The sequence below is a fragment of the Oncorhynchus masou genome, chromosome 24 (assembly GCF_036934945.1).
Source record: "Oncorhynchus masou masou isolate Uvic2021 chromosome 24, UVic_Omas_1.1, whole genome shotgun sequence".
In the NCBI taxonomy this organism is placed as follows: Eukaryota; Metazoa; Chordata; class Actinopteri; order Salmoniformes; family Salmonidae; genus Oncorhynchus; species Oncorhynchus masou.
This window is the reverse complement of record NC_088235.1, coordinates 106,115,393-106,128,535: the sequence shown is the minus strand read 5'-3', so window position 1 is coordinate 106,128,535 and position 13,143 is coordinate 106,115,393. Positions and strand designations below refer to the sequence as shown.

Genomic DNA, 13,143 nt, shown 5'->3' with positions numbered 1-13,143 from the left:
CACATAGCCTGTCTTCTCTTGAGAGCCATGTCTGCCTACGGCGGCCTTTCTCAATAGCAAGGCTATGCTCGCTGAGTCTGTACATAGTCAAAGCTTTCCTTAATTTTGGGTCAGTCACAGTGGTCAGGTATTCTGCCGCTGTGTACTCTCTGTGTAGGGCCAAATAGCATTCTAGTTTGCTCTGTTTTTTTGTTAATTCTTTCCAATGTGTCAAGTAATTATCTTTTTGTTTTCTCATGATTTGGTTGGGTCTAATTGTGCTGCTGTCATGGGGCTCTGTAGGGTGTGTTTGTGTTTGTGAACAGAGCCCCAGCTTGCTTAGGGGACTCTTCTCCAGGTTCATCTCTCTGTAGGTGAAGGCTTTGTTATGGAAGGTTTGGGAATCGCTTCCTTTTAGGTGGTTATAGAATTTAACGTCTCTTTTCTGGATTTTTTCTGGATTTTTTTCTGTCTCTCTCTCTGTCTCTCTTTGTCTCTCTCTTTGTCTTTCTCTACCACTCTCTCTCCCTCTCTCTCTCCCTCTCTCTCTCTCTCTCACTCGCTCTCTCTCCCTCTCTCTCTCCCCCTCTCTCTCTCTCTCACTCGCTCTCTCTCCCTCTCACTCTCCCTCTCTATCTCCCTCCCTCTCCCTCTCACTCTCCCTCTCTCTCTCCCTCTCTCTCTCTGTCTCTCTCTCTCTCTGTCTCTGTCTCTCTTTGTCTCTCTCTTTGTCTTTCTCTACCACTCTCTCTCCCTCTCTCTCCCTCACTCTCTCTCTCCCTCTCACTCTCCCCCTCTCTCTCCCTCTCCCTCTCCCTCTCTCTCCCTCCCTCCCTCTCTCTCCATCTCTTCCTTTCTCTCCCTTCCTCTCTCTTCCTCTCTCTCTGTCGACAGATCAGTGCAGTGACCAATCATGTTTTTAGTGGTCTTTCACACCTTCCCTCTTGGCCAGAACTGATCTGGTTTTGATGAGTTTTCTCAGAGACATATGGTCAGCAAAAACACCTCAGACAGTGAGTGGAACCAAGATTGGGATGAAATTAATAGTTGATGAAAAATCTGTCAATGTGCACTTGAGCAAAGCCCTTAACCCTAATTGCTCCATGGCCACCACTGATAATGGCTGACTCTAGCCGTAACCCCTCTCGCCGAGGGTGTCTCAGGAAGTCCTCCCACCAAATTATTATTAGTAGTATAATTATTATTATTATAGTGAAGTGTTTTGATTGTTATGTAATGTGGAAACAGCACAGCACAAAAACACTTAAACCCCAATATTTTTCTTCTTCTTCACTGTACACACCTGCAGTGCTGCAGGGGCATAGCTATCTCGAGCCTGCAGGCTAGAACCTCCTCTCATCCCCTGTTTTGTTCCACACTAAACTGGTTAGACGTGTGGAATGAGACATTTATATGAGTTAGAGTGTTCAGATGCCTCAGAGAGGAGGGTGAGAGAGTGGGATGGGTTGGAAGAGGAGGGTGAGAGAGAGGGATGGGGGTGGGGGAGGGATGGGTATGGGAGAGGAGGGCGAGAAAGGGATGGGCGTGGGAGATGATTGTGAGAGAGAGGGATGGGTTGGAAAAGGAGGGTGAGAGGGAGGGATGGGAGAGGAGGGTGAGAGATGGGAGATTTATTTATTTGTTTTACCTTTATTTAACTGGCAAGTCAGTTAAGAACAAATTCTTATTTTCAATGACAGCCTAGGAACAGTGGGTTAGGGGCAGAACAACAGATTTGTACCTTGTCAGCTCGGGGATTTGAACTTGCAACCTTCCGGTTACTAGTCCAATGCTCTAACCACTAGGCTACCCTGAGGGCGAGAGAGAGGGATGGGGGTGGGAGGAGGGTGAGAGAGAGGGATACGAGAGGAGGGAGAGTATGTGTGTATGACAGAGATAGAATAATCAATAATATCGAAAGGACTGCCAAGTCCTTTCTGGCTCCTACAGAGAGTGGACATGAGAACGTCTACATCTGGTATTTCAGGGATTTGGGAGGGACTTTTGAAAACAGAGTGGTATTTCAAAAACTCTCTGACTCATTCATACCTTCAAACAGTTTTCCTCCTCTGTACAGCTACTCCATCATCACACCCTAATGTTTTAATCAAACATTTCCATGGAATGGCATTCACCCTCTGATATATTTCTCTTCTTTTCGTCTTCTTCGTGTGCTTAGAGACAATCATAGCTTTGTGTCTGTGATAAAAGACATGAAGCCAACAATACATTGGTGGTTTTTCCATCAGTATTGTCTAAGGTTTCTATACTTATAGGTTTCTATAGTGATAGGTTTCCACAGTGATGGTTTCTGTAGAGCAACCCCGGTGAAACAGGCACTTCAGTGTGTGTGTGCATGAGAAATCCAGCGATCACTGTTTTCTGTTGAAGAAGAGATAATACCAAGATTACCTTTTGCCTGCAAGCCTGTCTGAACCTGTCTGTCACACACAGACACAGACGCACACACACACACACACACACACACACACACACACACACACACACACACACACACACACACACACACACACACACACACTGAAGTGCCTGTTTCTTGGGGTGTGTGTTGGAACAGATCTGTCTTTCATGCTGAAGCACACACACACTCTCTCCCTTTTCCTCCCTCTCTCTCTAAGTCTGTGTGTACCTTTGCTCCTGTGCTGTTTACCGCTACTCCTCCCAGTATGTGTGTGTATGTGTGTGTGTATGTGTGCGTAAAGAGGACCTCTGTGTTTGGCTGGAACCCTGTCTCTCTCTGGCCGGCCTGCCACGTCAAATGACAGGCTGGAGCCCTGTGTCCTCAGGGATCTGTGAGGCCAAACTGCCGGTCTCTAGTCTCTATTCTTTTGACTGGAACAGGACTGAGGAGGACCTTACTGAGCTCAACTGAACTGAAGTGACCTTTGAGGAGATACTACCAGTCTGGAGGGAGATGATGGCAACCCCTGCAGTTTGAGTCCTCTGCTTAGGAAACCCCATTTGTGCTTTTTGAGTCTGTTTTATTTTGATATTCCGTGAACGGTTGGTTGGTTGGTTGATTGGTTCGGACTGGAGATGAGTGGATTTCTGTACAGGGGCAGGTAAGGTATTCAAGTGCTGCCAACGATATACAGTGAAGCTTAAACTTTTAATTTGTCTCTGTACTTTGGATTTGAGATAAAATGTTTTATATGAGGCGATAGTACTCAAGGGTATTTTCATACATGTCTGTTTTACACTTTAGAAATGAATGCATTTCATTTATAGTCCCACCATTTTAAGGTGTCAGAAGTATTTGGACAAATTAATTTATAGTGTATTACATTTACAATTCATCAATTGTGTTGCACTCCAAACTTGTTGGATGCATTTGCAGTTGGTTTTGGTTGTATTTTGCATTATGTTGTACCCAATAGAAACTGAATGGTCAATTATGTATTGTGTCATTTTGGAATCCATTTTATTGTAAATAAGAATAGGTTTATATGATCTTTGTTCCTTTGAAACCTTCTTACTGATCATTATTCATGATTCATTCATGATTATCCATACTCATGGTTAAATCTCCATGAATGAAGAAGTGTTCAGAAACATATTCTATTCTTATTTACAATAAAAGGGACTCCACAATGACACAATACATTATTTACCACTAATTTCTAGTGGAAACAACATAATCCGAAACACAACTTAAACAAACTGCAAATACATCCAACAAGTTACACGCTTGATGTAGTCATTGTGTGCTAGGAATATGGGACCAAACACTAAACTTTTGTCTACTTTAATACACTACAAGTACATTTTTCCAATTACTTATGAAGTCATTAAACGGGGGGACTAGATACATGTACATATCGCTACTTCATTTCTAAACAGTAAAACAGATATCAATGAAAATGCCCTCAAATAAAAGGTGACATTCTGTACTGTCGCCTCATAGAAAACATTTGATATCAAATCCAAAAGGCTGGCATATAGAGCCAAATTAAACGTTTTATCGTCCCTGTCCAGATAAATAAGTAAGGGAGTGTACATGTGGACTAAACAGAGTCATGTGTAGTTAACTGTGATGTGATGTTTAGGAAAACTATTCATTTTGACATTTTGTCCTTGAGCGGTTTGGTGATTATTTTTAATATAGAAAACTTTGTGCTGTTGTTAATCTAAAGACAAGGTTATCACACTCTATTAATCAATGTAATCACTCACATGGGAGACACACAGTCAGATCAAATCATCAGGTTTATTGGATCATCAGCCAGATCAGTGATTGGATGATTCGTTTTATCTACCTGGAAGGTTTGTTTCTAGAAGGACTCTGTTTGATAACAAATAGAAACATTTGTGGCAACAATACAAAAAGAAAGATACTATTTACAGTACTTGGTGTAATCATGCTGAAATGATTGAAGTGTATTCTGTTCATCATGTTGATGGCTCAGACTTCCCTGATGGCCCCCAGGGCAGGTGCTGATGTGTCAGGCCTTTTTACACTCTGCTCTGTGGGAAGTCCTGCTGTTGTTGTTGTCGTGGTAATGGCCTGGTGGTCTCTCTGACTGGACATAGGGTTTATTCTAGAACACACACACCGCACACACATGCTCATATGCTGTGTATACAAGCATAGTTCCAGAGGGTTCCGCTGTCATGTCTCTCTCTACAGTGCTATATCATAGTTCCAGAGGGTTCCGCTGTCATGTCTCTCTCTACAGTGCTATATCATAGTTCCAGAAGGTTCCCCTGTCCTGTCTCTCTCCATAGTGCTATATCATAGTTCCAGAGAGTTTCCCCTGTCCTGTCTCTCTCTACAGTGCTATATCATAGTTCCAGAGAGTTTCCCCTGTCCTGTCTCTCTCCATAGTGCTATATCATAGTTCCAGAGGGTTTATCTACTGCCCTGTCTCTCTCCACAGTGCTGTATCATAGTTCCAGAGAGTTTCCCCTGTCCTGTCTCTCTCCACAGTGCTATATCATAGTTCCAGAGAGTTTCCCCTGTCCTGTCTCTCTCCATAGTGCTATATCATAGTTCCAGAGCGTTTCACCTGTCCTGTCTCTCTCCATAGTGCTATATCATAGTTCCAGAGGGTTTATCTACTGCCCTGTCTCTCTCCACAGTGCTGTATCATAGTTCCAGAGAGTTTCCCCTGTCCTGTCTCTCTCCATAGTGCTATATCATAGTTCCAGAGCGTTTCACCTGTCCTGTCTCTCTCCATAGTGCTATATCATAGTTCCAGAGGGTTTATCTACTGCCCTGTCTCTCTCCACAGTGCTGTATCATAGTTCCAGAGAGTTTCCCCTGTCCTGTCTCTCTCCATAGTGCTATATCATAGTTCCAGAGAGTTTCCCCTGTCCTGTCTCTCTCCACAGTGCTATATCATAGTTCCAGAGAGTTTCCCCTGTCCTGTCTCTCTCCATAGTGCTATATCATAGTTCCTGAGGGTTTATCTACTGCCCTGTCTCTCTCCACAGTGCTGTATCATAGTTCCAGAGAGTTTCCCCTGTCCTGTCTCTCTCCATAGTGCTATATCATAGTTCCAGAGAGTTTCCCCTGTCCTGTCTCTCTCCACAGTGCTATATCATAGTTCCAGAGAGTTTCCCCTGTCCTGTCTCTCTCCATAGTGCTATATCATAGTTCCAGAGGGTTTATCTACTGCCCTGTCTCTCTCCACAGTGCTGTATCATAGTTCCAGAGAGTTTCCCCTGTCCTGTCTCTCTCTACAGTGCTATATCATAGTTCCAGAGGGTTCCCCTGTCATGTCTCTCTCTACAGTGCTATATCATAGTTCCAGAGGGTTCCCCTGTCCTGTCTCTCTCTACAGTGCTATATCATAGTTCCAGAGAGTTTCCCCTGTCCTGTCTCTCTACAGTGCTATATCATAGTTCCAGAGCGTTTCACCTGTCCTGTCTCTCTCCATAGTGCTATATCATAGTTCCAGAGAGTTTCCCCTGTCCTGTCTCTCTCCATAGTGCTATATCATAGTTCCAGAGAGTTTCCCCTGTCCTGTCTCTCTCCATAGTGCTATATCATAGTTCCAGAGGGTTTATCTACTGCCCTGTCTCTCTCCACAGTGCTGTATCATAGTTCCAGAGAGTTTCCCCTGTCATGTCTCTCTCTGCAGTGCTATATCATAGTTCCAGTGGGTTCCCCTGTCCTGTCTCTCTCTACAGTGCTATATCATAGTTCCAGAGAGTTTCCCCTGTCCTGTCTCTCTACAGTGCTATATCATAGATCCAGAGCGTTTCACCTGTCCTGTCTCTCTCCACAGTGCTATATCATAGTTCTAGAGGGTTCCCCTGTCCTGTCTCTCTACAGTGCTATATCATAGTTCTAGAGGGTTCCCCTGTCCTGTCTCTCTCTACAGTGCTATATCATAGTTCCAGAGGGTTTATCCCCCGTCCTGTCTCTCTCCATAGTGCTATATCATAGTTCCAGAGAGTTTCCCCTGTCCTGTCTCTCTCCACAGTGCTATATCATAGTTCCAGAGGGTTCCCCTGTCCTGTCTCTCTCCATAGTGCTATATCATAGTTCCAGAGAGTTTCCCCTGTCCTGTCTCTCTCCACAGTGCTATATCATAGTTCCAGAGAGTTTCCCCTGTCCTGTCTCTCTCCACAGTGCTATATCATAGTTCCAGAGAGTTTCCCTGTCATGTCTCTCTCCACAGTGCTATATCATAGTTCCAGAGGGGTTCCACTGTCCTGTCTCTCTCCACAGTGCTATATCATAGTTCCAGAGAGTTTCCCCTGTCCTGTCTCTCTCCATAGTGCTATATCATAGTTCCAGAGAGTTTCCCCTGTCCTCTCTCTCTCCACAGTGCTATATCATAGTTCCAGAGAGTTTCCCCTGTCCTGTCTCTCTCCACAGTGCTATATCATAGTTCCAGAGGGTTCCCCTGTCCTGTCTCTCTCCATAGTGCTATATCATAGTTCCAGAGCGTTTCACCTGTCCTGTCTCTCTCCACAGTGCTATATCATAGTTCCAGAGCGTTTCACCTGTCCTGTCTCTCTCCATAGTGCTATATCATAGTTCCAGAGGGTTTATCTACTGCCCTGTCTCTCTCCACAGTGCTGTATCATAGTTCCAGAGAGTTTCCCCTGTCCTGTCTCTCTCCATAGTGCTATTTCATAGTTCCAGAGGGTTTATCCCCTGTCCTGTCTCTCTCCACAGTGCTATATCATAGTTCCAGAGAGTTTCCCCTGTCCTGTCTCTCTCCACAGTGCTATATCATAGTTCCAGAGAGTTTCCCTGTCATGTCTCTCTCCACAGTGCTATATCATAGTTCCAGAGAGTTTCCCCTGTCCTGTCTCTCTCCATAGTGCTATATCATAGTTCCAGAGAGTTTCCCCTGTCCTCTCTCTCTCCACAGTGCTATATCATAGTTCCAGAGAGTTTCCCCTGTCCCGTCTCTCTCTACAGTGCTATATCATAGTTCCAGAGGGTTTATCCCCTGTCCTGTCTCTCTCCACAGTGCTATAGCATAGTTCTAGAGGGTTCCCCTGTCCTGTCTCTCTCCACAGTGCTATATCATAGTTCCAGAGAGTTTCCCCTGTCCTGTCTCTCTCCACAGTGCTATATCATAGTTCCAGAGGGTTTATCCCCTGTCCTGTCTCTCTCTACAGTGCTATATCATAGTTCCAGAGAGTTTCCCTGTCCTGTCTCTATCCATAGTGCTATATCATAGTTCCAGAGGGTTCCCCTGTCCTGTCTCTCTCCACAGTGCTATATCATAGTTCCAGAGAGTTTGCCCTGTCCTGTCTCTCTACAGTGCTATATCATAGTTCCAGAGGGTTCCCCTGTCCTGTCTCTCTCCATAGTGCTATAACATAGTTCCAGAGAGTTTCCCCTGTCCTGTCTCTCTACAGTGCTATATCATAGTTCCAGAGAGTTTCCCCTGTCCTGTCTCTCTCCACAGTGCTATATCATAGTTCCAGAGAGTTTCCCCTGTCCTGTCTCTCTCCACAGTGCTATATCATAGTTTCAGAGTGTTCGCCTGTCCTGTCTCTCTCCACAGTGCTATATCATAGTTCCAGAGGGTTCGCCTGTCTCTCTCCACATTGCTATATATCGAGAGAGAGTGACAGAGTACGGGCCATTCTGCCCTGTCGTGATCTGGGCCTGGGCTGTCAGCGATGGTCGCTGTGGTCATTCTGCCCAGGGCCTAGCAGTTCCATTCCTCTGGGTGGGGGAGACCATATGCCCAAGGCTGGGTGGTGTATAACATCTATAATGAAGCCCCACTCCAACTATAGCGATGTCACCCCCCTGCTGTTCTAAAAGAATGGACACGGCCTATTACTGGTATCAGCCTCTAGTGATGTCATCCACTGTTACTGGTATCAGCCTCTAGTGATGTCATCCACTGTTACTGGTATCAGCCTCTAGTGATGTCATCCACTGTTACTGGTATCAGCCTCTAGTGATGTTATCCACTGTTACTGGTATCAGCCTCTAGTGATGTCATCCACTGTTACTGGTATCAGCCTCTAGTGATGTCATCCACTGTTACTGGTATCAGCCTCTAGTGATGTCATCCACTGTTACTGGTATCAGCCTCTAGTGATGTCATCCACTGTTACTGGTATCAGCCTCTAGTGATGTCATCCACTGTTACTGGTATCAGCCTCTAGTGATGTCATCCACTGTTACTGGTATCAGCCTCTAGTGATGTCATCCACTGTTACTGGTATCAGCCTCTAGTGATGTCATCCACTGTTACTGGTATCAGTCTCTAGTGATGTCATCCACTGTTACTGGTATCAGCCTCTAGTGATGTCATCCACTGTTACTGGTATCAGCCTCTAGTGATGTCATCCACTGTTACTGGTATCAGCCTCTAGTGATGTCATCCACTGTTACTGGTATCAGCCTCTAGTGATGTCCTCCACTGTTACTGGTATCAGCCTCTAGTGATGTCATCCACTGTTACTGGTATCAGCCTCTAGTGATGTCATCCACTGTTACTGGTATCAGTCTCTAGTGACGTCATCCACTGTTACTGGTATCAGCCTCTAGTGATGTCATCCACTGTTACTGGTATCAGCCTCTAGTGATGTCATCCACTGTTACTGGTATCAGCCTCTAGTGATGTCATCCACTGTTACTGGTATCAGACTCTAGTGATGTCATCCACTGTTACTGGTATCAGCCTCTCGTGATGTCATCCACTGTGTCCATGTGATCCTTACTCACTCAGAGTGTTGTTGTTTACAAGCCTCTTCACTCAGTTAAAGGATTGTTTACATCCTAATGTGTGGCCAGGCTCTTGTGTTTGACCAAATGATCCTTGTTGAATATCTTATGAGCACGGGTGTTTCTGTGAGATTTTCTGTCAACACGCTGACAGCTCTGATATCTCTGATAGCCCTGATAGCTCTGATATCTCTGATAGCTCTGATAGCTCTGATAGCTCTGACAGCTCTGATATATCTGATAGCTCTGATAGCTCTGATATCTCTGATAGCTCTGATAGCTCTGACAGCTCTGATATATCTGATAGCTCTGATAGCTCTGATATCGCTGATAGCTCTGATAGCTCTGACAGCTCTGATATCTCTGATAGCCCTGATAGCTCTGATATCTCTGATAGCTCTGATAGCTCTGATAGCTCTGATAGCTCTGATAGCTCTGACAGCTCTGATATCTCTGATAGCCCTGATAGCTCTGATATCTCTGATAGCTCTGATAGCTCTGATAGCTCTGACAGCTCTGATATCTCTGATAGCTCTGATAGCTCTGATAGCTCTGACAGCTCTGATATCTCTGATAGCCCTGATAGCTCTGATATCTCTGATAGCTCTGATAGCTCTGATAGCTCTGACAGCTCTGATATATCTGATAGCTCTGACAGCTCTGATATATCTGATAGCTCTGATAGCTCTGACAGCTCTGATATATCTGATAGCTCTGATAGCTCTGATATCGCTGATAGCTCTGATAGCTCTGACAGCTCTGATATATCTGATAGCTCTGATAGCTCTGATATCTCTGATAGCTCTGATAGCTCTGATAGCTATGATATCGCTGACAGCTCTGATAGCTCTGATAGCTATGATATCGCTGACAGCTCTGATAGCTCTGATTTCTCTGATATCTCTGACAGCTCTGATAGCTATGATATCGCTGACAGCTCTGATAGCTCTGATAGCTATGATATCGCTGACAGCTCTGATAGCTATGATTTCTTTGATATCTCTGACAGCTCTGATAAATATGATATCGCTGACAGCTCTGATAGCTCTGATAGCTCTGATATCGCTGACAGCTCTGATAGCTATGATTTCTCTGATATCTCTGACAGCTCTGATAGCTATGATATCGCTGACAGCTCTGATAGCTCTGATAGCTATGATATCGCTGACAGCTCTGATAGCTATGATTTCTCTGATATCTCTGACAGCTCTGATAGCTATGATTTCTCTGATATCTCTGACAGCTCTGATAGCTATGATATCGCTGACAGCTCAGATAGCTATGATATCGCTGATATCTCTGATATCTCTGATAGCTCTGATATCTCTGATAGCTATGATATCTCTGATAGCTCCTTAACCCTTGCTCCTTTGCACCCCAGTATCTCTACTTGCGCATTTATCTTCTGCACATCTACCATTCCAGTGTTTAATTGCTATATTGTAATTACTCCGCCACCGTGGCCTATTTATTGCCTTACCTCCCTTATCTCACCTCATTTGCACTCACTATATGTAGATGTTTTTTTTCTACTGTATTATTGACTGTATGTTTGTTTATTCCATATGTAACTCTGTGTTGTTGTATGTGTCGAACTGCTGTGCTTTATCTTGGCCAGGTCGCAGTTGTAAATGAGAACTTGTTCTCAACTTGCCTACCTGGTTAAATAAAGGTGAAAAAAATACCCTTGTATTTATGAATGTGTAGTTTAGTCAGTATGTGGGTGTATAAAAACACATTAGCCCAGTTTGTTTGGTTGGGTTGCAGTTGGATGTTGACTGGTTTTAGCAGGTGCTTTAACCAGAGCATAATAAAATGTTCTGCTTCTTAGCTATGGCTCTGAGAACTTTTCAGGACCGTATGACCTGACAAGTCAAATCATGTCTTGTGGTCAAGAGATGTGCTCAGGAAAACCTCAGATCCTTCATTTAAGGCCGGCCCATCATGGAACGTTACCTTAGTTACCACCAAAGACAGACTCATAAACAGACAGACAGACAGACAGACATACAGACACATAAACAGATGATGCTTCAGGAGACATAAAGAGACTTGGTATGGGTCCTAAATGGCACCATATTCCCTATATAGTGCACTGGTTAAAAGTAATACACTATAAGTGGAATAGGGTGCTATTTGGTATACATCCTGCGTGAATCAGAGGGTCAGGTGATGTGTGGTGGGATTGGATGGATGGAGTGACTTCAGCCTGTCCTGTCTGTGACCGCAGTTAGTTTCCAGCACTGCTGTGTGAATAGGAACACTGTGTCTCTAACAGGGCAGTGACAACGTCTCCAGTCCATCGCTCATCGTTCCACATAGTTTAAACTTCATTCATTCAAGATAATATTTTTGTAATATTTCATAAATAGGGAGTAGGCACAGGACTTGTTCCTGGCCACATAACCTGACCAGGAAAAAATGGCTGGCTCTCTACTCAGCTCTTACAGTTTTAGCAAAACTCATATGTTTTATCTGGGAGATAGGGAGTCACACTATTTCCCAGTCTATTGGATGTGCTAACTATGTGAGTTGATGGTAGCCAATGTGTATGTGTGTGTTTGACTTAAGCCTCTCTCCTGTTTCAGGCACTATGCTGGTGATCGGCAGGCCCAGCCCAAGAATGTAGGACACATGACTGGTGAGTGGGGATTCACACTGACTCTGCCATTTAGCACAATATTTTGAATAGTTAGATTCTCCCCCCCTCCCCCTATCTGGTCTCTAGGTATATCATTTGTTTTTATCCTGTTCTTCTTCTCCTGTCCTGTTTGATGAAGCACTTCTCACTTTATTATCCTAACCCCTCCCATCAGCCCGTACAAGGACATGTTAACCTCTAGCGTCGAGCAATCCCGTATCCGGGAGCGTAATCATAGCCTCAAGCTCATTAGCATAACGAAACGTTAACTATTCATGAAAATCGCAAAATGAAATTAAATAAATATATTGGCTCACAAGCTTAGCCTTTTGTTAACAACACTGTCATCTCAGATTTTCAAAATATGCTTTTGAACCATAGCTAAACAAGCATTTGTGTAAGAGTATTGATCGCTAGCATAGCATTAAGCCTAGCATTCAGCAGGCAACATTTTCACAAAAACAAGAAAAGCATTCAAATAAAATCATTTACCTTTGAAGAAATTCGGATGTTTTCAATGAGGATACTCTCAGTTAGATAGCAAATGTTCAGTTTTTCCAAAAAGATTATTTGTGTCAGAGAATTCGCTCCGTTTTGTTCATCACGTTTGGCTAAGAAAAAAAACAGAAAATTCAGTCATTACAACGCCAAACTTTTTTCCAAATGAACTCCATAATATCGACAGAAACATGGCAAACGTTGTTTAGAATCAATCCTCAAGGTGTTTTTCACATATCTATTCGATGATAAATCATTCGTGGCAGTTGCCTTTCTCCTCTGAACCAAATGTAAACGTGCATGCAGCTGGAGATTGCGCAATAATTTTGACGGAGGACACCAAGCGGACACCTGGTAAATGTAATCTCTTATGGTCAATCTTCCAATGATATGCCTACAAATACGTCACAATGCTGCAGACACCTTGGGGAAACGACAGAAAGTGTAGGCTCATTCCTGGCGCATTCACAGCCAGATAAGGAGACATCGGAACACAGCGCATTCAAAATCTGGGGCACTTCCTGTATGAAATTTCATCTTGGTTTCGCCTGTAGCATTAGTTCTGTGGCACTCACAGACAATATCTTTGCAGTTTTGGAAACGTCAGATTGTTTTCTTTCCAAAGCTGTCAATTATATGCATAGTCAAGCATCTTTTCGTGACAAAATATCTTGTTTAAAACGGGAAAGTTTTTTTATCCAAAAATTAAAAGAGTGCCCCCTATATCGAAGAAGTTAAGACCATTCAGCTGTTACTGACTTAACATGTAATGCCTCTGTGTTTGAATGTGCCCCCCCCCCCCCGGTTCCTGTTCCGGTGTGTTTGAATGTGCCTCCCCCCCAGTTCCTGTTCC

At 44.0% G+C, this 13,143-nt stretch overlaps 1 protein-coding gene across 1 annotated transcript in view; it reads left to right on the top strand.

Moving 5' to 3' along the window:
* The first annotated feature begins 2,599 nt into the window (after positions 1-2,599).
* Positions 2,600-13,143, top strand: part of pde4dip (phosphodiesterase 4D interacting protein) — a 163,901-nt gene continuing 153,357 nt past the window's right edge. The window contains exons 1-2 of the mRNA XM_064935988.1: positions 2,600-3,062; positions 11,740-11,792. Of these exons, the coding sequence (XP_064792060.1) occupies positions 3,037-3,062; positions 11,740-11,792 (79 nt within the window). The 5' untranslated portion in view covers positions 2,600-3,036. The remainder of the gene's footprint in view (positions 3,063-11,739; positions 11,793-13,143) is intronic.